Genomic DNA, 24,834 nt, shown 5'->3' with positions numbered 1-24,834 from the left:
GAGCTCCTATTGGGCTGCAATTGGAACAGTCAAAAGGAGAAACAAAACCTAACCCTATCACTTTCTCACAGTATGGCTCTATCTCCAAAATTTGTTTAAATTCGGCATAGAACTTTCCCAGCCAAGATCAATGGCCAAGGAGAGCAAATGGGCTGGCTTAAGACATTAAAATGCCAGCTTGGTTTATGCTGTTATAAATGCATCCTATCATGTCTTTACATTTTATGACCTCTATTTTATTTCTAGGTAGCTTCACATATGACACATCCAATTATTCATGTCAAGAATGTAAAACTACCAGTATTTCAGTAAAAAGTGCCTGCCATCATTTATGACAGTGATTTTTTTTCGGTTTTTTTGACCCATTATTTCATCAAATATAACACATTTTCTGAGACACTGACATGTGAGGACACTTACTCTAGAAAGTGCATTTGTCTCTGAAAAGACACATGAAAGTATGATGCTGTCAATATGAAACACTTTGTTCAATTATTACTTATACTTAAGAAAATGGAACTCCCTTCCAATTGTGAACATTCATTTGTGCCCTCACTCAAACCAGTGTTTGACACTTGGAAAATGCAGTGCTAAAGGAGATATTACTTCAGCTTCTGTGACAATGCAAACATTTCTCCTCCAGTATTTAGAAACATTTAGAAAGAAAATACAAATTTAAACCTTCTCTGTGTAATTTATTTTCATATTTAGCACTTGTGGAACATTTTAATCTCTGCAATCTGAGTGCTCTGCAAAACGAGGAGCAATCCCCTGATTTAAACAAAGCTCCAAGTCAGGCTTTCCCTGGCAAGGCTCAGTTTGCAGAGCTACTCACAAGTTTCTCAATCTGGTGAAATCTGTTGTCAAAGAATTTTAATTTTTGCACTTTTTGAGTTCACACTAAGCAGAAGCAGGATTCAGTATTAAACCCTGGAGTCATCACTCCCATCAGGGGCTGAACCAGGCAGGCACCATGAGCACACCCCAGTCCCGCTGGAAGCAGCACAAGCTCTGCCACTGATGTCAGGAGGAGCAGGAGGAGATCCAGCTCTGTCACCAGAGGAGCCTGACAGCTCACACTTCGCTCTGGCGCACAGGAAATTGAGCATGTAAAAGGAAACTGATCTCTGAAGGGGATGGACTTAACTGGTAAGTGCCAGGGTGGGATTTTCCCCCTTCCTCTGTCTTTGTCTTCCTCCTTCTACCAAAAGCAAAGAAAAGCATCCCAACTAGGAAGGCTTAGCCAAGGAAAAAAGAACCCCAGACACGATACTATGTTTCATTAGTGTCTTTAGGTATATAAACAAACATTCCTCATCTGACTCAGCACGTTGTAAATCTGCTGTAAAATCCTGTAATATCCTTTTCTGAGATCACCTTGTGAACAGTCACACTGTTAAAACACAGAGCTTCTGAGCTGGATCAAATTGTGTCCTTCCACTGACAGAACATAAGTCAATGTCAACAGTTACATTTTTTGACTTGCTTGGTAAGTTTTGAAAACCTTCAGCAGTTTATATTTGAGAGTGCAGATTTCCTCTCTGAGATCAAGCAAGGCTCTTTCCCCCTCCCTTTTCAGGAGCTGAACTGAGCACGGCAGCTTTCCTTTAACACCAACTTGTAAAGACTCAACTCTCACCAGCTCTGCTGCAGCTCCTGCTGAAAACTGCAATAAAAGCCACCAGGATTTAGTAGCTGAAGAGACTCCACCTGCTGCAAGAGGGAACTGCAGTCCCAACCCTCTCCTGGCCCTACTGGGGGAAGGAACACCCTGGGCTTTGTGCTCACACAGGATGCACCTACACCTCCAGGTACCCTCCAGTCTGCTCCAAATTTGTCTTACACTTATTGGGAGCCCCCACTTTGAGCAAAACTCCAAGAGATGGCTGAAGGGCAGTGCCTGAACATGATGGTCCTTAAATGTGGGTTTCACTGGATGAGGTGTGAGCACACCGAGTGCTCCCAGCCCCAAGCACTTTGGCACTCCCTCTTGCGAGCACTTCCAGAGGGTTAAAGCCTTCCCACAGCAGGGAGGTGCCAAAATCTCCTCTAATCCTTCCCCTCCCACTCCACACCCTCCCATTCCGTGGTGCTCCCTCCACAGGCTCCTCCGACCCCTGAGGCATTCGTGTGCTGTTAACAAGATACTCTGTCAACAGCAACACCCAGACAGGACAGGAAAGCTATTTTATTGTGCTGGAAATTCATTTCATCTCCAGGGACCTTGCCTCCTTACATATTTTGCTGTTCTAAAAATTACTTCGTCCCATTTCTATAACTTGAAAGAGCCTCTTTGGCAAATAATACACAGAAAGGGAAAATTGAATGTACCTGAGAACAAAAAAATACAAAAAAACCACATGCAGAACAGAAAAAGAGGGCAATGCATTACGTTAAATGAAGTCTGATAGCCTGAACTTCAGATTCAGCGAGGTCTAATAGTGAGGGACATTTGGCAAAATTCCCCTAATAAATTTATAATTAACCAGCAGAAAGCAAGGCTCCAGTCAGATTTCTATTCTGCAGTGAAATTAGATAGCAGCCAAATAATCACAGTCCTTGAAAGAGAGTGCTGTGAATGCAGGAGAAAAAGGTTGCAAAATTTCATGCCTTACCTTTGGGATTAAAGTGCTTATTTGTCTCAATTCCTGGTAATTTATGTAACACAATATGAATTACTGGAAAAGTAGCCAATTATAACACTGTATTTATTTTTCTGGCAGAGCTCTACTGTGTGTATTTAAGTAGAAGCTGTGTGTTTATTGAGCATGTGGAAACTTCCTCTACCAGGCAGACACGAAGATGCAGCACTGAGTTAAAAAATACTCTCAGACAAAAAAGCACAAAGTTTTGAGGCCACCACTGCTTGCTGTGGTGCTGGACATAGGCCTGGCTGCCTGATGCCAGCCTGGGAAATATTAAAAACCTTATTTTTTACCATGTTTCTGTATCAAGTGCAGATAGATAGTGGTAGGGTGGGCTTACAGAACAAAGACTCTCTCTGTGCCATGGCTGGTATAAATAGGCAAAAAAGAAATACAATCAATTACCTTTTGGTGCTTGATTGATTCCAATACAAACCAAACTCAGGATCTATTTTGATAAAAATTGAGAATACTAAATATGATTGACAATAGCTTTATATGTTTTTGTGAGTGAAAAGCCCAAGTTATTGAATTAATAATATTCTACTTAGGCTTTCATTAGAAGGCGTGAAAACTTTGCCAATAATCTATCTCCTTTTTTATTGGCTTGAAACATGAATAATGAATCTGCTCATTATTACACTGAAGATTTAGTCTTTTAATGTCTTGCATTTCTTTGAACTAATGAAATGTTCTATGAGAAGTATTATTATTTGTATTTTCTGATTCTAGATGAAGGGTTTTTGGTGTGAAGCTTTAATTTTTTTAAAGGCAAGATAAAACAGTAAGACTGAAGGACTTAAAATGTCTACTTAAGAATAGTCTATGATCTTTTTATAAGATGGTAATATATTCCTCAGCCCCTTTAACTATGTAGGCTTGGCTGTAGCTCATCAAGGTATCTTTAAAATCTCACTGCTCAACACTTGATTGTTGGCAGCACAGGGCACGTTTCAGCTCATGGCAACAGTTGTTGCAAAAGCTCTCTTTCTATTGAAATTGGGCTCCAAATCAATTTTGGTAACTTATTTCTGCAATTTTAATTTGAACAGAAGCCTGTTACTTACAATCCAAATTTTTCAGAAACGAGATGCATTTTATATGTTTCAAATTGGGATTATGTTTCATTTGACAAGGATTGTACTTCCCCAAGGTTAGAGTTAGGTCAACAAAAATGACTTTGAAAGTCATGGGACAGAAGAAGATTTAGGCTTTTATTTCCCAAATGTAGATTCTAAGTGCCCTTTTCATCAGCTTGGTCAAAACAGACAAAGTCAATTACAAAGTTGAAAATGTGCCTAACAGAGTGATGCCAGGGAATGATCTAAAGTAATCCTGACTTAATTAGTAATTCTCACCCCAGCTACCAGTCAGAAATCAAACATTTGTTAACACTAATGGGAATGTCCTGGGCATTCCCAGAACATCTGTAACACACCAGTGGGATTTGGTCCCACATTGGTACCCACTCTGAGCACCATGCAGGAGAACACACCTTGCATTCCATATTTCAAAATCCAGGTTTAGCTCTTTCCTCTGCCTCTGGAAAATCAACACCCACATATCAAAACATCCATTTGTGGCTACGGCTTCTAACTTTTCCATCAAGTCTGTCAGCATGCAGAAAATAAATTCCATCAGCCAAAGGAAAAGCTTTGTGCAGCTCGGTGCTCCCAGCACTCGGAGTGACACAATCTGCAGCGGTTCCCTCCAGGGTCAGCTCTTGTATTTCACAGTGATGGAATAAAATGCTGTTTCAGTCCTTCAGTCAGGAACTAGAACACAAACTCCTCCTTGGAAATGCCTGTGTCCCCTGTGCAACATACAGAAAGCCAAGCACCTACCTCAGAATTCCAAACCTCAGTCCAGGAGCAAGGTACACTCAGGTTCAGAAAGGTACATGGTAATTCTTAGATTATTTTTTGACTCTTACCCTTGCTCAGCACTTTCTGCAAATCAAGTTTCCTCAGGGGATTTTTTTGTTGGACAGGTGAAGACAGGAGCATCAGAAATCACTTATTGAAACCCATAGCCTTGTTTCATGAAACAATTATCTCCTCCCCCCTCCGGGCTCCGGGGTCTGAGCTAATCAGATCAGCACAAGCTCAGTAATAATGAAATAGCTTTAACCCATTTAAGCAGGGCAGGACAAGCAGTGTGTTTGCTGCTCAGCAATTCTGCCACTGAATAAGCAAAGCCTCTCCCCTGTGACAGTGGGTTCTCCTCAATTACCACATCAGCTGACATCAGTGCTGAGCTCATGGCCTGCTCCACACTCCATATGAAACTGTCATGATCTTATTTGTGTCTTCTTTTTTTCTTTTATTTCTTTTCTCTTTTTTTCTTTTATTACAAGGACTTTACCTCTAAAACTGTGTTTTCAATCCCTCCCTGCTTTTGAAAGACAACAGCACACGTGTTTTGATGGATCACTGTCAAGTGATTTCATTTTCTGTGTCCTTACATTAAGGCTTATGTGAGAACTATTTGAACAGGTTGTTTTGCAGTTTTAGGCTTTTGCTGTTCAAATAAAATATTGTGGAGAAGATGAGCCATCTGCACTCCACATTCAGATCCCCTTTATGGTGCATTCCAACCACCCTGAAGAATTTGTTATTTCTTTCATTCTCTTCCTTGTCATCATTTATTTCATTCTTCTATACGATCACATTAATAAATAAAGAATATGGCATTATATGCACAACTATTGACTAGTGAGACATAACACAGAAAATAACAAATGTGACAATGAAAAACAAAATTTGAAATATATTTACACAAGAAGAGCAGATAAACTTACTACATTATGCTGGAACACACATTTTCTTTGTGAGGCTGATCTGATCTATTGCTTCTGAAAACTCCCAGACAATGTAAGAAATAATTGTTTTTAACAGGAGTTTAAGTCTGTAACAGTGGATAACAGCACACTTTTTAAAAATGTCACTCCTGTAACACTAAAGCCCAAAATACTCACCAAAGTATTTTCTATGTTCATCCCACTAAGCCCTGTCATGTTCTCTTTAAGTTTACATACTTAGAATGAGATTTCCAAGCTGCCTGGACAGTTCAGAGTCTGAGATTCCTGCAGATGTTGGGTGCCCAAATAATGGGATTTTCCCACGTTACAATGTGGCTGCACCAACATATTTTCAATCAACACCTTGGGCTCTTTGAAATCTCCAGCTTTGGGGCTATTAAATGAAGGGCTGGGGTGGAGCAGCTGTTGAAGGAGAACTTTTTCTGTGAACTTGGTCAGAACTTGTTCTGTGCTGTCAACAGAATCAGGGAGCAGCTGATGAGAACACGAAGTGGCTCTTTGGCTTCTGTTTGCCAGGAGCTGCATTAATTTGCACAATGGATGACCCAGGTCTGCACTAGCACAAAATTCATGCCTTTCTTCAACAAAACCCACCACTGTTGGAAAACTACCAACAAAAGGGAAAGACTGAAACAAGAACTACACAGGAGGCCAGCAGGATAAATATAGAGAACTCAACTAGGTCCACACAGTTGTCATAAAACTGACTCAAATCAGCTTTTAGCTCTCAAAAAAACAACCAAACCCGAGTCCAGCAAACCCCCTGCAGACCCCAAAACCCCTAAAACAAACCAAAACTTCACCATCATTTTACCTCAGGATCTATTTGCTGCTCTAGCTTATAGTGATGAAATCCTATATAGGACAGAGAAAGCAGTACTGGAAAGTCATAATTTATTTCACTACCTTTTAAATTTTTTGTGTATTAAGTTACTTTTTAAAATTTATTTTTAATATATTTCTTCTATGCCTTTAATCCCAATCCATAAAAATCACTGTGACTCTTGTTGGACGTTAGTTTATTTTCCTCCACATTTTAAATTTACTGAAACTTCTTTAGACCTATTAAACAAGCAAATTCTTTTTGAAAACAGTACAACAAGGCTGAGATGCAATACATATAAGCACTTCAATACTTAAGTGATGAAAATGAATTTCAGTGTGCTTTCAAATTGGTTTTCTTCAGTGCAGAGTTTCTTTATTTGTCCAAATAAAATGAATTTGAGTGGGTGGCAGCTTTAAGGAGTTATGCAGCACTATTCAATGGCTTTGTGAATTTGGGAAGGTATTATGAATAATGGATTTGCTGTGCTCTTAGACATGGAGCCACAACATTGGAGGTTATTGGAGATTCTCTAATGGGCATCTGCTGGAGAGAAGAATAAAGAGCCTGGTCCACCCCCTGAAGCTACAGTTGCAGGAATGTTTGTTTAGATCAGTGCCTGAACACAGAATGTGAAGACTAAATTCCCAGGGATACCTCCCATCACTCCCCAAAAAAGGGAGGAAAGGGCTGGATTTCCCTTTGCCAACAGCTGGAGGAAGGAAAAGGTCAACTTGAAACATAAACACAAAATATAAGAGAGATTTAGTCTCCTCCTTACCTAGATGTAAAGAGTTTGGTTTACTTTCCTTTTTGTTCCAACCTTCCCTGTTAACAGCATGATTTTCCATCAATATATTTATATTATAATATCTATATTACACCTGTCTAATCCCAGTGTGCACCCAAAATAAGAAGAGTCTCCACTGTTCTCCAGGGAAAGAGAGGCCTTTGCAAGTCCCTACTGAAACCTTCAGCTGCACATAGCAAAGCTCAGTTACAACTGAATATGTAATCAAAGTACTGTCAAGCCATGAGTGAAAACCTGATATGGATCACTTAGAAGGCTGACACAGTGAGAATTAGGTTTTCATCAAGCCACAGCGCCAGCTGCTAACTTCACACCTAGTATCTCAGTGTCCCCAAACCCTCATTTCAATCTTAACCTTCCAAAGTCACCTAAGATCTGTATTACTATGAAACAAACCCTGATATTAAAAAAAATAAATCTAAAAAGGGCTTTTAAAGGAGCAGAATGTAACTGCAGAAGATCACACACAGAATTTTTACTTTTTCCTTTGAATTTCAGAGCAGGGATATGAGTGTGACTATAGCTGTGTTCCCAGTGTGCAGCAAACTGCTGTGCCCTTTTATGCCACAGAAACACTCCGTGACCGTCTGCTCTGTATTAAATAATTCACAAATTTTGTTGACATTTTACTGCAGTCTCCATATTAAGATTCCATTATCTAGAATGTTTGTGTTGGTGACAGAAATATGCTTGAAAGAGACACTAAAATATAAAGAAATTCATTGGGTTTGCATCAAGTGGATAATTCCAATACATATTTAATAGGTTTCCCACAGACACATGCCTTTGCAGGCTCTGAGTTCAGTAAATAGATGCATAAAAATTGTCTTGCAGATGGTGAATTGATTCCTAGCTGGGAAAGATATTGGTCAGCCTAGAACAAGATTTTTGTGTGATGATGTGTCTCAATTCACATCAGAAAACCTATTGAAGTGCAGAAGGGAAATTGCCAACATTTCATCCTGATCTTCACCTCCACCAAGGCAAAACCCCCCCTTATTTTCCTGGAAAGTGTCAGAGGGGTCGTGTCTGCTGTATTCACAGGCTTAACCACTTGGATCACGTGGGAACAGACCTTACAGCTCTCAGCCTGCTTGAGCATTTGGAGATGTGTCTCAAAGAATGACCCACACAGGGCACCAGAGAAGCTGTGTTATTGTATGAGGTCCAACAACTTCGGGAAGTGTAAGCAGTGAGAAATGAGCCCCAAGTTTTTGAAAACTGCCCCAGAGAAATGAAATCACTATTGGGCTGGGAACAGTATTTATTCACTTTTAAGGAAGTACAAACACAATTCAGTGTCTTCCAATGCTAATTAAATACCCAGGGCACTTTTTTTGTATGCAAGAATTAATTGTTAAAGGACTAAGATGCGACTTGTGTTCATTTTCCAGCTGAGGCTAATAGAGTTTGCTCTAAGAGGATGTACAACTAGAGTTCCACCACTTGGGAGAGAAAATAATCTTGGGTAACATCTGAACCCTTAAAAGAAAACAATAAAAAGGAAGAAAAATGAAACCCAAAAGCATCACACACAGACATGTCTGAAGACTGCCTGGAGCCAGAGGACAAGAACTTGAAAAATTACAAGAGGAATTTACAAGCATTAAGGCATCCACTACAGCAGACATTTACTTTGAAATCAAATGACCAATGCATCTGATTTCAAACCAGGAGACATCAGGAGCTCAAAATAGCTCACATTCAGGTGGATATGTGGATATGTCTATCAGACTATTCCTGCTCTTTTTAGTTCACTGGGAGACAAGAAGAGAAATAACCTACAATTACCTGTGCTGCAGTTTATGGGGATTTTGGGTGACAGTGCTCCACTTGATTGTGGAGCACAGACTGTGTGTGTATTATTTGCACTAACTGGTACTGACAGGATGTGGGAGTGATGATGGAGATACATAATTTTAATGAGCTGTTGTCTTCCCTGAGTTCTATAATAATATCTGACAGTTTTCACTGCTCTGTGAATTTCTCTGTTGGTACAATTAATTTCTGGTTTGGTGGAGATACTGTAAGTCAGTATTTTAAGGAAAAAAGCTTAGGTAAGGAAAAGCCTGCCAGTAATGAGTGACTGTAACGTGAGGGAGAAAGAAAACATCTGGATAATGAGCCTGGATGGGGAGTGGAAAACGATAATCTGACTTCAATCGTGCTGAGTGCCTTCAATGCTGATCCTTTGCATTTGAGTTCTGAATCTAGGACAGTGGAAATACCCTGTCAAGATCTGACTAACATTTTGCAGGTTGTAATACCTGCACACTTGCAAATAGGACAAAGAAAGAAAAAAACAGTGCCTGAGCTTCCTCCAGTTCACACAATCCCAGCAGACTCAGCTTTTTGGCCCTGCCAGGTGCTCTGGCTAGGATTTGGTGGGGGGAAGCCTCAGTTTTACCTCCCTCATTCCTTCTGCTCCTGAAGTAGCTTCCAGGGAATTGAGGTGTTTGGACAAGTGAGGGACACCAAGAAAAGCTGTTCAACTTCCAGAGGAACACATTCCTCACCAACTCAAATAAAGCTTCCCACTGTCCAACAGGAGCCTCTCAGCCAACCACACATAATTCAGGAAATCTGGCCTACAGGAGCAGAACTAGAACATAAAAAACCCTAACAGTTGCATCTAGTATGTTTCTTCCAAGCCATACTGAAGGCTGAAAGAACGGAAGCAAGGAAACTTCTGGGATCAGAAAATTATACCCCCTTTGATGTAAATCAAGTGCAACTTTCTCAAGTATCTTTTCATAAAATAAATACTATGTAGCTAACTATGGGAGAGCTCAGGTAAGCCTACTCAGAAATCTCTGCAAAACTCAGACATTTTAGAAGGCACCTCTATTTTCAGCTCCAGTTTAAAAAAAAATAAAGTAGCAACTTGATTTTTTCCCCCCTTCATTAATCAAAAACTGTGCTGTGCAGCTCAAGACCAGTAGCAGAAATCAGAAAGCAAAGCACTTACATTTCTGTCTATTTAATGCTTTAGGAAAAAAAGTCAAGATATTCTGAATTAAAAAGAAAAATTATCACATTAACTACTAAGATCTTCAAATATGCCTCCTGTGCACAGGCTAAATTGCCACAGACAGTTCCAGTAAAAGCCATAGAGAAAATGGATTTATCTAGACCAGTAGCCAACAGCCACCAATACAAATATTTCAGCAGAACTTACACAACTCCTGTCATGTTTTACAGAGTAATTAATAATCACATAAACATCTATCTCTCATGGATCTATATTATTACTGAAAATCCAATACTGATTTTCTTTCTTCTCACCCAATAGGAAGATTTTTAGACAACTAATCTTGACATATTTTTATCATCCCCAAGGAATGGAAAGGCAGGGTTTTAATGATGGCCTCAGTTGTTGGCCTTGAGTAAAGCCCTTCACCTCTTTGTTTATTCCACCAGATGTAAATAATGGTATGGTTCTCCAGCCTAGGCATTCCATGGGCATCAGCTAAGATTCTTCTGGCCTTTGGGACCTGCAAATATGTGACCATAATAAACATTTCTCATTGCTGATGCATGTTGTTGCCTCATACTAAATGCACTGTGTGATTTCACTGAGTTCAAGCTGCACTTCCTGTAAACTTTTGCACTTTAATCTTCATCTTATCCAGTATTACGAAGATTTAGCCATATCTTCCCCTTAACTGAATAGCTCTGCTTTGAATATCATCTTTTCCTTGATAATTCACATTTTCAAATTGATTTTTTACAATTGGCTCTCTGGGAATTATATCAATGAGATTTTAGACATTCCTGATCCTGAAAAATGTGTTATGGAATTGTAGCATAATTATAAATTTGGAGACTTGGGCATAGGCCTGAATTTGATTTGAAGGATTAATAGCAGCTTGTCTCTCCAGTGTTCCTTGGAGGATTCCAAAGGGAATTCTCCTTTATCAAAATGGCAGGCACTTCCTGCTGTGCTGTCAGGAGAGACATTACAAACTACCCAAAAATGGTCCTTCCACATTTCCTCTGAGTTCTTCTACCTGCCTTCTAATTTCCTGGAGGACATTTGTCTTCTCTGAAAATAGATTACCTCCACTTTTACTGGAATCAATTAAAAGTGGGATTTGGCCAGAAGAGCCTGTGGCTTGTGTCCCACTGAGCAGCCAGTCAGACACCTCAAATGGGCTATCTGGGCAAGGGCTGGCTACACACACTCACCCTGATTCAAAAAGGGAAAATACAGCTCCATTTTGAAACTAGAAAACTTTTGGGTTCCTTCTGAGGTGATTTTTCAGGATCCTGATACAGATGCATTTGGTGTGGTGAAAAAAACCCTACAAATCTGTGAATAAATATTGCATTTCAAAGCTGTCCATTGCCTAAGGGAAAAGGAAGACAAAGAAACAGAGTATGAATGTCAAGGATGGCAAGAGAAGCCAGGTAAACCCTGGGCTCTGATGGTACAAAACAAAGAATGTGACCAGTCCACTTGGCTACTCTAGCTACATTAAATCATTACTTTAGTGAAACTAGAGAAAAAAAACCACCCCAAAGTATAACAGCAGTTTAAAATCAACATAACCATGTCTTGCATTGCACACACTCAAGGTGTGTATTAATAAAACACAGACAGTGCCATCATTGCATGGTATCATTCCATGGTATCATTCCAAGGAAAGCTGTAGATGACAAGGTCTTCTAATTAAACAAAATCCATCCCTGCTTGATTTCTTTAAATACTAACCCTAAATTTTCCAAAATTAAATACTTCTTATGAGAAGAAATGAAACTATAAACAGCAGTTACCAAGTGGAGAGAAGTCAAAACAGGAGATAATTTTAAAAGGGGCTTCAGAGCAAAAGAAGGAATTATGTATATAAACTAGTAATTAATGTCAGATACATCTGACACTTGGACAAAGGAGTGAGAATGTCCAGTCTTGTTGCAGAGAAGCAAAAAGTGCCAACAATTTTTTTTTCTATATCTGGAAATAAGTGAAAGAATATATGAACACCTCAGTAATAGGACACTATCCTAGAGGTCATACAGGAGAATTAACAATAATCACCATTAGTCACTTCTAACATTTGCACCTGAACAAATGCACCAAAATGATTGAAGACTCAGGTAAACACACATTTGAAAATTTTAAAATAAAATTTGATTATGGGAGAAATTTCCATGAGTAGACAAAAATTGCCATGTTAATGGAAAAGGAAAACAAATGAGTGATGCATTAAGGAACCAGAAATGGCTCCAATTCACAAACACTTCCTCACCCTGTGCTCTGCTGCAGGACAGCACAATTGCGTTTCTGGCTGGCCTAATTCCACATAGTTTGTACTACTCAAAGGAAGTAGAGAAAAATGGAGAACTGGTCTAATGAGTGCAGAATGGATCAACTGGAGAAAACCAATTCTGGCTGTTCTGACTGCTGCAAACAATTTCTCAAGCTCAAAGCATAAATAACAATGTTTGCATTAAACATTCGCTGTAGAGCATATGTCTGCAAAGCTGAACAACCGCCTGTGTTTACATGAGATATATGATGCTCAGCTTGATTTGCATATCAGAGATCAGGCTGTAAATCTCTGATGATATTTACCACTGGATAATTGAAATTAATCCTGCCAAAATGACTTTGACAGTGCTGAATTTACGGTCTGAGAAAACACCCCTGGAACTGGCTGCTGTGCTAGAACATAACTGGCTGCATATTTTCAATCTGAGCTACGCTGCTGCATAAAACCCTGGCCACAAATGATAAACCTCTCCCTTTCTTCTCCAACTTCCTATTTCCATAATCATTAAGAAGTGGGGATAAGTTTGAAGGTAGCAGATATGTCCCTGTATTGCTGTTTTGTTTGGTTTAATTTTTTCTAGCCATGGCAGACACACAAGTTACCTTTCTTCCCTGCGCTCCCCATCCCAATGTTACACCATTTTTTTTTAAAGTTCCTTTAAAAGAAACCAATTATCCCAGCAGAAAGCATCAGGAAGTTCCAACAGCAGAACTCAGACTCCCTTGAGTCCTTCAGTAACTCAGATTGTGGCTGTGTCTCAGCCTGTGTCTGTTTCCAGGGAAAAAGGAAGGGGCTTGGATTCTTGTTTCTTTGCTTTCTGTTTTATTTCTTAAACTCAGTTTGTATCTTAAATAGAAGGCACATAAGTTGTCTAGAAGAACTCAGTTTACTACAAAGCTACCTCACACTACTCTCCTGGTAGGAATGTCATTTGTGTATTGATATATGATTCAAACTTTCATTACACACAGAAGAAAAACATTTGTGAATAACAAAAACCCCCAAACAAACAAAAGCCACAGCAGTAATTTCACTTTCTAAGAAAAAAACATTCAAATATTTAGTAGGCAGAACTTTCCCATCATTGGCAAAGAATTATAATTTATTAAATTGTAATTTATTAAAACTGCTGGCAACCATTTCCTATTCAAGAGATGTTGCATCTTAGACTCCAATAAGGGCTTTGATAATTGTTCAAATTGCACCTTGGATTTTGGTGCTAAAAGACAGCAAATAGCCTCCCCAGTTTCTTACATCAAGTTTGCAACCACAGAGAATGCTGTATATTTTCCAAAAGCAACACTTACAGAAAAGTATGTTCCTAATGTATAAAAGTGGCTTTTTGAAGCTTGGAAATAAAAAGACAACTGTCACCCACTACAGAAATGGATGTATTTTTTATTTGTAGCATTTTTTAAAAACATACATCTTTCAGAGAGGTGGCAGTGATAACTTTGACATCCTTCTTGCTTTTCTTCTCCTACAATCTGCTGCTTTCCAGGCCCATTCAATTTGAAAGCAGGCATCCATCCAAATATGTAATATTAAGGAAGAAAGACAACTCTCATTTATAAAATCTAATTCCTTGTTAGTGGAAAGAATAAAACCACTAGATTAACTGTGACCACTGATCATTATCCTCCCACAAGAGTGTTATCTTGGGCTCTGTCCCCTGCTCAGAGCTTGTGGTACCTGTGATGCCCTGTGAAGACTGACCTAGAACAGAGGCCAGACAGAGTTAAAGAATAAAGTAGGGATTTATTGGAAGGCCTGAATGGATCCACCTTGGGCAGCACAAGAGCCCAGCCAGGGCTGCACCCAAGATGAACCAAAATGGTCACAAAATGGACAACTGGTCACAAGGTCTCTCACTTTTATAGTTCTGGTCCATTTGCATTTTGGAGGTAATTGTCCAATTACAGCTTTAGCTTATGAAGTCCCATCCTTATTGTTTTTCTCTCTTCCTTCCACCATTGTTTATGCTCTTGGGCCTGAGATTTGGATCATTTGTCCTTGGTCCCCAGCTAGATAAGGAATTGTTTTGTCTCCCTGCTCTGTGAAGAGAGCTCACCATCCCCTAATATGAAGCTGAGAACTGCATAGTAAAGCAGCACAGAATCTGAAAAATATAAAAGCTAAAACCTGAGGCCTCATCTGGACAGGCAGAATGCTGATGATGGCACCTGGATGAGCACCTGTTCTGTGGGGATGAGGAGACTAACTTTCCAAGAATCACAAACCATGGAAAGCCTGCTCCATGTCCCTGTTGTCACACAGCCCCAGGCTGCCAGGGAGGCTGAAGGAGGCACACATTGCTGTGGTGGCCAGCCCAGCTGGCTGTGTTCACACCAGAGAGCTCCAGGCTCGTGGCACATTTCCAGGGGACACCCTGGAACAGCTGGGATTAATGCTGCATGCTCGGCCACCAGCACTGCCAAGCCCAAACTCACTGCAGGCTCTTCTGTAGAGAAGCTCCAAATCTAACAGCAACAATGGAAACCATCAGCTCATTAATCTGTCCATAGCCTTCCCTAATTTCCAAATCTTGCTATACATCCTGCACAAGCTGATTTTTCACTTGAATGAGCCAGCATGGGCATAAGGCCCAACTGCAGCTGAGCATTCTGCAGAACCAGGATAGCTTAAGCTTGAAACTGCCCCATCTTGTCATCAAACCCCTTGTAGAGAAGCTCTTCCAAAATGTGCCATTTCTGCACAGCCCTCATTTCATATTAAGGGCCTACACCACATACAGCTGTACAAACTCACCTGAGCCCACCACAGCAGAACTCACCTGGTTTTGCACTGAGGCAATGCAACAGCACCCAGCTTTTACTGGGAACACACCAAAAACCCAGCAGTGAGGATCCCACAGGGGTTTTGTTTAATAGACCTTATTTTAATCAGACTATGTCACATTTTTATACCACTTCCTGCTGCCTGTAGCCACTGTGATTTTGCATAATTTTTGGTGTTTCATTGATTCTGCATGGATAGTCGGCCTTTCACATCATGGCTGGGATGTTACTCTTATTTTCACAGGCAAAGCACAGCTCAGATAGACTGGAGGCAGAAATGGGAGGTGGTGATGAGCGTGAGTGGGAGGCACCATGGGCTGGTGGTGAAGGTTTGCTTTGATTCCTCTGACTACAAAAGCTTCCTCAGTCGAGAAAGCATTTTCAACTGTCTAAACAAAACCTTTGTCTATGCAAATTCAAACCCATTCTGACATAAAATTAAAGCTATTGTTAGTATTACTTTTTAAAGGTCATGAATGTGCCATAAAGGATAATCAAAGCATTAGAAACATACAACAAGTTAAGAAAAGATGTGACAATACATTTGATTTTTGCTGTTTCCACTTCTAAGGAAAACACTGACCATTAATGCTTACTACTGATAGCAATGGGGGAAGCATCATCTGTTCTCAGGACTGGCTGACCATTTCTATGATAAAAGCCACCTCTCAGCTGGCTTGAACTTTGCCAAACCTTAACTAGTTGGGGTTTTTTTCCCCCCCCAAATAATTTGGAATAGTTCAGGAAAGGATGGGTTAGTTATCCCATTTTTAAAACAGTATTTTTAATATCATTTAATGCTTCCTCAATTCATGGTTTGAAAGCAAGACTGGAAATCCGATAGCGACAGTTTTAATTAACTCTCAATGGAATCTGGATGAATTGGAACAGTTTGAAAAGTCTCCAATAAGGGCTCACTGCAACTGCAGTAAACTGGGAGGGATTTAGGAAAAAGGAACAGAAGAAGAAATTTTTCCTTGCTTTTGTCAGTGAAGCTTCTTCGGCTGCAATGGTCAACAATCATGAAGGGTTATTTTACCTCATTCAAATGCAAAGGAAGTAAAAGACCAATAGGAAATGGAAAAATCCATTAGGACTGGATAACAAAGAACCAGGGAAAAGGCCTATGGGATTGGAAACTTCTCTGTGGACTGATGGCATTCAGCTGTTAATGATCAGACCTAGTACAGTACAGTACAGTAATTCAGGAGCCTAGTTTATAAAGAGATAGTTTGGGAAGAGATGAATCCATCCCATTTTTTAAAGGTGTAAGTTAATCAAAACTGAAAGCAACTGGAGAGAGTTAAGGAAATAATAATTAATTGGTAAGCACAAATACACTGATATTTTAAAGCACCTTCATAAAAATGCATTTGCCTGAATAGTAAAGAAGGTATATGTTGATTTATTAATCAAGAGTCACCTACCTGAAACATAGATAATGACTAAAATAAATTTCCACTTGGCTAACCTTAGAGTGTGTTGTGTACTTATGAGCTTGAAACAGCATATAGAAAACTTACTGAGAGTTTTATTCAGTTACTTATTCAAATTACACATTGAAGTTCCACTAAGCTCTTCCCTTAAAAAACCAGCAGTGAAGAATAACGGATGCCAAGTGAAAGCAAATACTTTCTTTTTGGCACTATGTTAATTTAAGTCCTTCTCCCTTTATCTAGTAAAACCCACCAGAGGCAAATTTTTCCATCACTGCCTTTGATTCCCTCTGCTCCCCGAGTGAACTCCCCCAGTCGATGGGGAGCTAAACCACACCCGCGGTTATTAACGAAGGTGTCAATTAGCGAGCACAGAGCCCCCGTACCTGTTAACATCCCAGATTTTGCTGGTGCCATCGGCGGAGGCAGAGGCCACGAAGTCCCCGCAGGAGTGCCAGGAGCAGCCCCGCACGGCGCGGGAGTGGCCCCGCAGGGTCAGGATGCAGCCGCTCCTCGACAGGTCCCAGAGCCGCACGGTGGTGTCACCGCTCGATGTCACCAGCTGGGTGCCACTGCTCAAGGAACAAAAACACGTCTGAGCCACGAGACAGCTGAGAAATGTTCAAGCAAAAGAATTTAACACTGTTTGGAAAGACAGGTTAAGTTGCATTGGTTGATTTTACCCTAAAATGCATCTGAACAAAAGGGATCTTTGGAAATGTTCACATTTTTACTGTGCTCAGTTTTCTGACATGCTATACATGAAGTGGACACGTACTAATAAATACACTATCAAAAGAAAGGGAGATAGGAAGTAGCTAGTAGCTATCCCCCATAGGAAAGTAAATATGGCTTTCAAATAAATTCTTACTTTTTGCAGTTCATTTATCAGTTAACCAGAGCTTTCAAAATACAATAAGATAGATTCAGGGAAGAATATTTTGTCATTTTCCAAATTCATACCATTTTCAACATATGTTTATTTTTTAAAAGCATCCTAATTTTGTTTTTTCTAACTTTGTATAAACACTTAAACACATTCACCATCTCTTGGGGTCATTGATACGTTTCATAAATAAAAAATACAGAATTCATCTCAGAATTTTTTTGGCCAGATCTCAGATATAAACTAGTATAATTCTGTTTCCTTAAAGCACGGACATATGGCTTCAGACTAAGAGCCCATCTGTAACATTTTATATAACTAGTAGGGGATTCTTAATAAAATAATTAGAAAAAGTATGTGGAGTGATTCTCTTATTAAACCCTCCCAGACCTAGCCTGTGGCTCAGGATTTCTTTGTGCTTAAGAAGAATCCATGGGGTTTTTTTTTTCCCTATGAGTAATTGATTTTTGAATGTATGCACACCTTTGGCAACTGCAATCTCTTATGTCAATGAATTCCAAAATTTAATTATGCCTTGTGTGAAAAGCTCTTCTGGGGTCTCAAATACCTTACTTCATTTTGTTTCATGCTTCTGATTCTACTACTGTGATTAAAAGTAAACACTGAGTGCATCTTCACCATGTGCAAGTGTGCCACCAGCCGTGGTGGGACAGGCCCTGTCCTGTTCCCCTGCCAGGATGGAGACTCCGACTCATTCCTTGTGCAGATGTGATTCCAGCCCTTGGAGCATATTTCCCATCCCTCTCAGCACCCTGTCAGCTGAAAGGGAAGGAACAGGTTCCCAAGGAAGGTACACAAAGGCACTGTTTCCTGGTTTATTCCAATTTAGTTGCTATTTTTGGCGCTAGTGAACAGAAATTTTCAGCAAACTGACCACAATGGCTCTGAGATCTCCTCTTAGACACACTCTTACCTATTATCTATTCTTATCTTAGGACTGTTTCTTTCTATGTGCATTCCTTTGTCATCACCTGTACTGATTTTCAGCTGCTGCTTCACCAGCAAGTCAATTGTTGAGACAGGAATCTTTTCCTGTAATTCTTCACACGCTCCTTTTCACTGCCCTGGCTAATGAGCAAACTCACCCCTACTCCCTTCCCCAGTTTCCAAGATCATCTTAATAACTTAGGTCCCAGCACAGATCCCTGTGGGACTCAGAAATTAATTTCTCTGTTCTGAAAGTGGCATTTGATTCCTATACTTTCACCAGTTTTTAAAATCGTGAAATAAATTTTCCTTTTTATTCAGGACAGTTCTGCTTCCAGGAGAGTTTCTGTGAAATGACCTCCAGAAGAATTTGCTGAAAATCCAAGTATAGGAAATTCATGAACATCCCTTGATCAAGTGCTCAATAAGCCCTTCTGGGAATTCCCAACTGATTTCTGAGGCTTAATTTCCAAAGCCACGCTCACAGCTCCCCGGGCTTCACTGTCATAAATGTATCCATGGATCCTGTAATTTGCCTCTTTAATATAATTCCTATCAAGATATGAAAATTAGATCAATCCATCTAGAAAGCCTTCATCTCAAAATCTTTTAAAATATTGAAAAAAGTTAACACAGCCCTCCCAGGAACAATGGAGGCTTTTACTTTCTAAGCAAAAATCCGTTTCAATTGTTTTCACACTAAACAAAAACAAGAAACCAGGAAAAATGTTTGGGGATAACACACAAAAAGTACAGGTCAGAAATAGTTAAGCTGTAGGTTTTTAGACCAATTTCTGCTGTTATCTGAGCAACATCAATAAGATGACCTTGCCCTTAGGATCCAATAAACTCTTTTATTTGAATAATGGCAAAGGTCCTATCTCAGGCAGTAGAAATCCTTCTTCCAAATCTCTGGATATAAAATTGTGGGAACTGAAAACAGCTCAAGGGTTGATCCCAAGCACTATTGTAAAACTCTGAGTAAGAATACACTCAGAGATATTTAATTCACTGCTGCAGTTAATTTAAAAAAAAAAGGCCTGGGACCTGTGGTGTCAACCCTTTTATGTTATATTCTCCCTTTCCTCCTTTTCCAATAGATGTCCACTGAATCACTTGGTAAAAGTAGCTGCTACGACAGCTTGAAATATGTGCATCATTTACCTGATAGATCTTAGGGGGAAACTTGCCACTATGAAAGATCACCTAGCCAAGATTTTGACTACTTTTAACACTTGCAGTTTAGGTTGCTATTTTTTGTGAAAATATCATTATAATATTCATTAATGCAGTTACACCCCCATGTCTCAGACAAAGCTCTGAGAGATTAATCTCTCAACATTTTTTTATAATGTTGCACAGGAGTAGTCCTGAAGCTTTTGTCACACATACCAGAGCATAAAGGCTTGAAATTTGAGTAGGGGTTTGGAGGAGACCCTAATTTTGTTGAGCTGTCAGGAATAAATGTGCTTTTGTTAACAAAACACTTTCAGTTTTAATAAGCCAGATCTCAGTTCTGGAGATAGATAAAATTAGAGAAATGACAAATCATCATAGCCCTTACACCTTTCTAAAATAAGAGCTTAAAACAAACTCAGAGTACGGTATAAAGTGGGACTGATGAAATCTGCAATTGATTCAGAGGGAAACATGCACTGCCACTGTTGTGAATCACAAAAAGAGATATATGGCTTATGCATTTTTTAATATATAATCCCCAAAATGCTACACAAAGAACTGGTTCCTTGGGCTGAATTTTAAAAATACACCATCCAGGCAGTGATGAAAATCTTTCAGAAAACAGATGTGAGCAGGAAGGTAGTTCAAATGGATTCAATTTGGCAATCTGCAGCAGGGGAAGGAGTTACAAGTGAGGTTTAGCACTCTTTACAGATGAAAGGAGAAAAAATAGTGGAGATTGGAAACAAAAGTGCAGCAGGAAGCAGTTTTGAGGGACAGACTGACAATGGAAGTAAGGGCAAAAATACTCAGGAACAGAGGAACCCAGTGCCCCAGCCCCCTGCAACACAAGTTCCCAAATATTCCCTATGCATAAAAAAAGCATCAGGTCACTGAAGGATGGGGAGCTGTGATTATCCATGTAGGAACTTAACACCAGCATTTTTGGGAAGCACAAGGGGAATGATGGCTGTCAGGGCTGCTTCACACAGGGGCTGCCCTCCCTACTCAGGAAACCCTCAGCACACACCAGGATTCACACCAGACACACACATAATAACCAGGAAAGTGCTGTGTCAAGCCAAGTCAGACATCTAAATCAAGATGCTGCTATTAGAAAGCCCTATCTACTTAATAGCTGATCAATAATGACACACTTTCTCTGATTTGCAGCATTTTTCACTACTGGGAGATAAAAAGAAATGCTCCAAAATCTGAGGTAATGTTTTGTTACCCATGGCTGCAACATTTTTGTATGATGGTATTTTTCCTTATAAGAGCATGTGGGGGGAAGAATCAAATATATCAGGGAAGCAGCTGTTTTTATGATTTAGTCTGTCAGTTTACCCAGGCATGGTAGTCACACAGTCCTTTAACATATGACTGATTTAAAAAAAAAAAAAGTATGCTGATTTTGATATTAAAACATATGAAAATATGACCTCAGCCTTAATTCTCAGCAGCAATACATAAACTCTATTTGAATTTCAAACCAATCACTCAGGGAAAGCTCAAAAAAATCCTGTGCACTGTGCATATATCTAATTCAGAGGAGAATAAAACACTTTGTTTTTTAACAAATACATCAAAGAACTAGGCAAGATATTAGGAGACAAGAAAAAGGTAAATCCTATCTTGTTCTGTCACTTCAAACACATTCACATATACACAAATAACTTTGCCAGCTGTCAGAAATGTGGTGTTTTTGTAAAGAAGCAGCACCTTTGTGCATGGTGCTCTGTGGATCCCAAACAGTTGGGTTTGTATGGTCATGTGTTGCTTGGTTTTGGGGGTTTTCTCTTTGTACTTTCTAGCAGACCAAAGGACTCTATGGATGAAACATGCCTGTATTGAATAAAGCATTTGTATGGAAGAATCTTTCAAAAACTCTAGGCAATGGAGTTGGCACCCATAAGCCCTGTCTTGCCTCCATGGATAGACCATTTTTAAAAACATGAAATGTACATAAAGTTCTATCTTTCAGCTGATTTCTGGTATTCCCAACTGATACTGTAAACCTGCTCTTCCAGAAACAATTAGAGTGGAAATAACTTTGGAAACATTAATTCCACCTTCCACAAAAAGGGATGGAACATTAACTTCTCAAGCCTTAAATCCTTCCTCCCCCATATATTCTAAACACACACACATTTCCTTTCATTACACATCCCTGCTCCTTCCAGCTTCACTGTTCTCACTACAAAGACACCTCTCCATTAACACTTCCCAAGCTGTAGACACATTAATAATTAAGACTCATACTCAGCAACAAAATGAGCCTTTGGCACAGAGTCACTTTACAGCATTTCAGGAGGATGAGTGCCTCTGTGGAGTGTCAGTCAGGTGAAGGCAACAGCTACACCAACAGCACTCCCCTGTAAATGTGTCACTCATAACACCAACAGCCAAAGCTCAAAAACTGCTCCTGCTTCAAATATTTCTGGACAATAGACTTAGGTCTGGCCCTCAGTCTGCTCTGGGGGATTGCTCACATTCCCTCTCAAGACCCTGTGGCCAACAATAGTTCTCAAAGCAAAGCTAAGCCAAACACAACTTGGGTTCAAGTTTTTTGTCCTAAAAAAGCTGCAGCAAGAGGCAGCATCTGACTGGAGCTTAAACAATGCAAGTGATGCCTCAAGTTTTAACTTTTATATTTTTCAGATTTTGCGCTGCTTGAGTGTGTGGGTCTGAGTTTCATATAAGGGGATGGTGAGCTCTCTTTACAGAGCAGAGAGACAAAACAATTCCTTCTCTAGCTGGGGACCAAGGACAAAGATCCAAATCTCAGTCCCAAGAGCACAAACAACGTGGACTGAAGAGAGAAAAACAAGAGGGATGGAACTTCATGGGCTAAAGCTGTAATTGGACAATTAACTCCAAAATGCAAATGGACCAAAAGTTATAAAAGTGAGAGACCTCATGATCAGTTGTCCATTTTGTGACCATTTTGGTTCATCTTGGGTGCAGCCCTGGCTGGACTCTTGTGCTGCCCAAGGTGGATCCATTGAGACCTTTTAACAAATCCCTGCTTTATTCTTTAACTCTGCCTGGCCTCTGCTCTAGGTCAGCCTTCACAGGGCATCACAGGCATCAGCAACACAACAGCAAATCTTAAACATGTAGTCCAAAACATTACAGGGGTAAGAGTCTTTCACCATGACAGTTGAAAAACACTTCAAAATCAATATTCCAATCAGCTAATTGGAAAAATTGTGTCTCTTATTTACCTCTGTTCATGCAATTATTCTAAAGCAGAATTCTCAAAGCCTCTACGTTATTTGCAATATCAGCACAGGTTGACAGTAGGCACAGTAAAGCACAAGGGAAGAACTGCAAATACTGCTAAAGTTTACTTGAATTTTGGTGACATTTTCTGCTAGGTCAAAGAGGGAAGATAAAAAAAGAAAATGCCTAGGAAAAAAAGTTATTCCATGAAGAACAGAACTAATCAACACTGAGTGCCTATAGAAGCATCTTTTGCCCACTTCCTTCACCATTTTAGCTGTGGATTAAATAAAGATTTAAATCAAGAATTGATTGATCCTTTAGAGTTCTGTCTTCCGGTTTTTCCAGAATTACCCTGTGAGTTAAAAGTTACCAGAGAGAGTGGAAGAGAGCATAAGGAACATGTGCAAGGGGGTTGGGGGAAATACATCCTTGTAAACCTAATTTACTTGGAAACAAGGTTAAAATCAGGGATCCAGACAAGTACACTTAGGAAAGTAGGCATCTACTAATGGAGTCCCACCTTTGGTTATGACAGCTGTATTTAAAAACTCCATTTTCCAGTTGGTGCTGCAAACAATGCAAGGGGCAGAAATGCCAAACATCAGTTCAGCTCTGCAGCCATTGCAACTCTTCTTTATTCTCCTACTCTGTCACTGCCCTGCATTTTCCTCTCACCAGAGAAGGTGGAAATTGGGATGAATTTTAAAAATGTTGGAGTCAACTCAGAATTTAAGAAGTTCCCATTAAAATGATTGAAAAGACAACGGGTGATTTTCTGCCTCACCAGGCAGGATGCTTGCACAGTTCCTCTATAAAGGGTGATGTGGATCCAACTCTCTGTGGATCCAAAGGAAGATGGGACAAAGATTTGGAAGAGGAATTCACCGAGAGGGATTACATGGAAACAGCATCTGGCTCAAGATACTTTGAAATAAGAAGGAGAGTCCAGGGGAGAACTCACCAATGCCTATCCTATTCTTAGCCATTCTGAGGCATGCCCTGGTACTCACTGCTGGGAACTGGATGATGGTCCAGAAAATTCTGGCACGGAGAGCCATCCTTATGTTCTTAGTCTGTGTTTGAACAAAACACTCAGCAGCAAAGATTTTGTTTCGAAGATTTTGTGACCTTGAAACAGACTTCAGATATAGTTCACTTTTTTGTTGCTGGAGTTCTGAGACTCATTAATTATTTACAGTGACACTTCTTATTAAGGACCCCTAGGTTTTTTTTGGATCTGTGGTTCATTTTGGGTGTTGCTTTAATTATCCTGGTTGTCTATGTGTCTAAGACACATTTTTTGTAGTAATTTTAATATGTTTCACCCTTCAGAATAATCTTAAGCCAAATTTTCCTCACTTTATTAATAGATATGAAATGTCATTTTTACAGAAGGTGAATGCTAGAATACTTAGCAGCAGAAATACAAAAATACCTTTTCTGTTCTCATTTATCATCGTAGGTGAGAAGAAAAAAGAATTAAATTTCAAAAATACAAAATCAATTATAAACTGACATTCTACAAGCCAAGGAAAGCCTTCCAAAGGAAGGAAGCAGGGCAGTAACTAGCAGATGGTGGATGGCACATAAGCACATGGCTTTTGTTGGGGAAGGAAAACACAACCATCCAGCAAAATCCTTTGCCACGAGGCTACTGGCTGGAAACCCTCAGAATCCTGTCAAAGTGTACCACGCCAAGTGCAAAACTTGAGGCAATTTTTCACTCCACATTACCTAATTGGGAGATCTTTCTGTGCTATTTCCTGCTCATACACTGACCTGTGCCAGGAGAAGCCTTTCCCCTCGTGCTGGCAGCTGGCTGTGACAGCAAGGGCAAACAGGAAAGCAAGGTTTGGCACCAAACTGCTTCTGGATAGACTGACACCAGGACTAGGCATCACAGAAGTAGCAAAGTTTTGTTTGAATAAAGTTCACCTTCTCCATGAAAACTTTCTTAAGGCTATTTCCACTTCAAGTGGGACAGGT

The 24,834-nt window shown here is 39.8% G+C and overlaps 1 protein-coding gene across 1 annotated transcript in view; it reads right to left on the bottom strand.

Moving 5' to 3' along the window:
- The window catches only part of SPAG16 (sperm associated antigen 16), a gene marked incomplete at its 5' end in the record, with an annotated part of 363,040 nt that overhangs the window by 155,461 nt on the left and 182,745 nt on the right, over positions 1-24,834 (bottom strand). Inside the window, one exon of the mRNA XM_084209553.1 lies at positions 16,994-17,179. Within this exon, the coding sequence (XP_084065679.1) occupies positions 16,994-17,179 (186 nt within the window). The remainder of the gene's footprint in view (positions 1-16,993; positions 17,180-24,834) is intronic.

The sequence above is a fragment of the Fringilla coelebs genome, assembly GCF_963513975.1.
Source record: "Fringilla coelebs genome assembly, chromosome: 7".
In the NCBI taxonomy this organism is placed as follows: Eukaryota; Metazoa; Chordata; class Aves; order Passeriformes; family Fringillidae; genus Fringilla; species Fringilla coelebs.
Note: the sequence above shows the minus strand (reverse complement) of the source record. Positions and strands in the feature narration are given on the sequence as shown.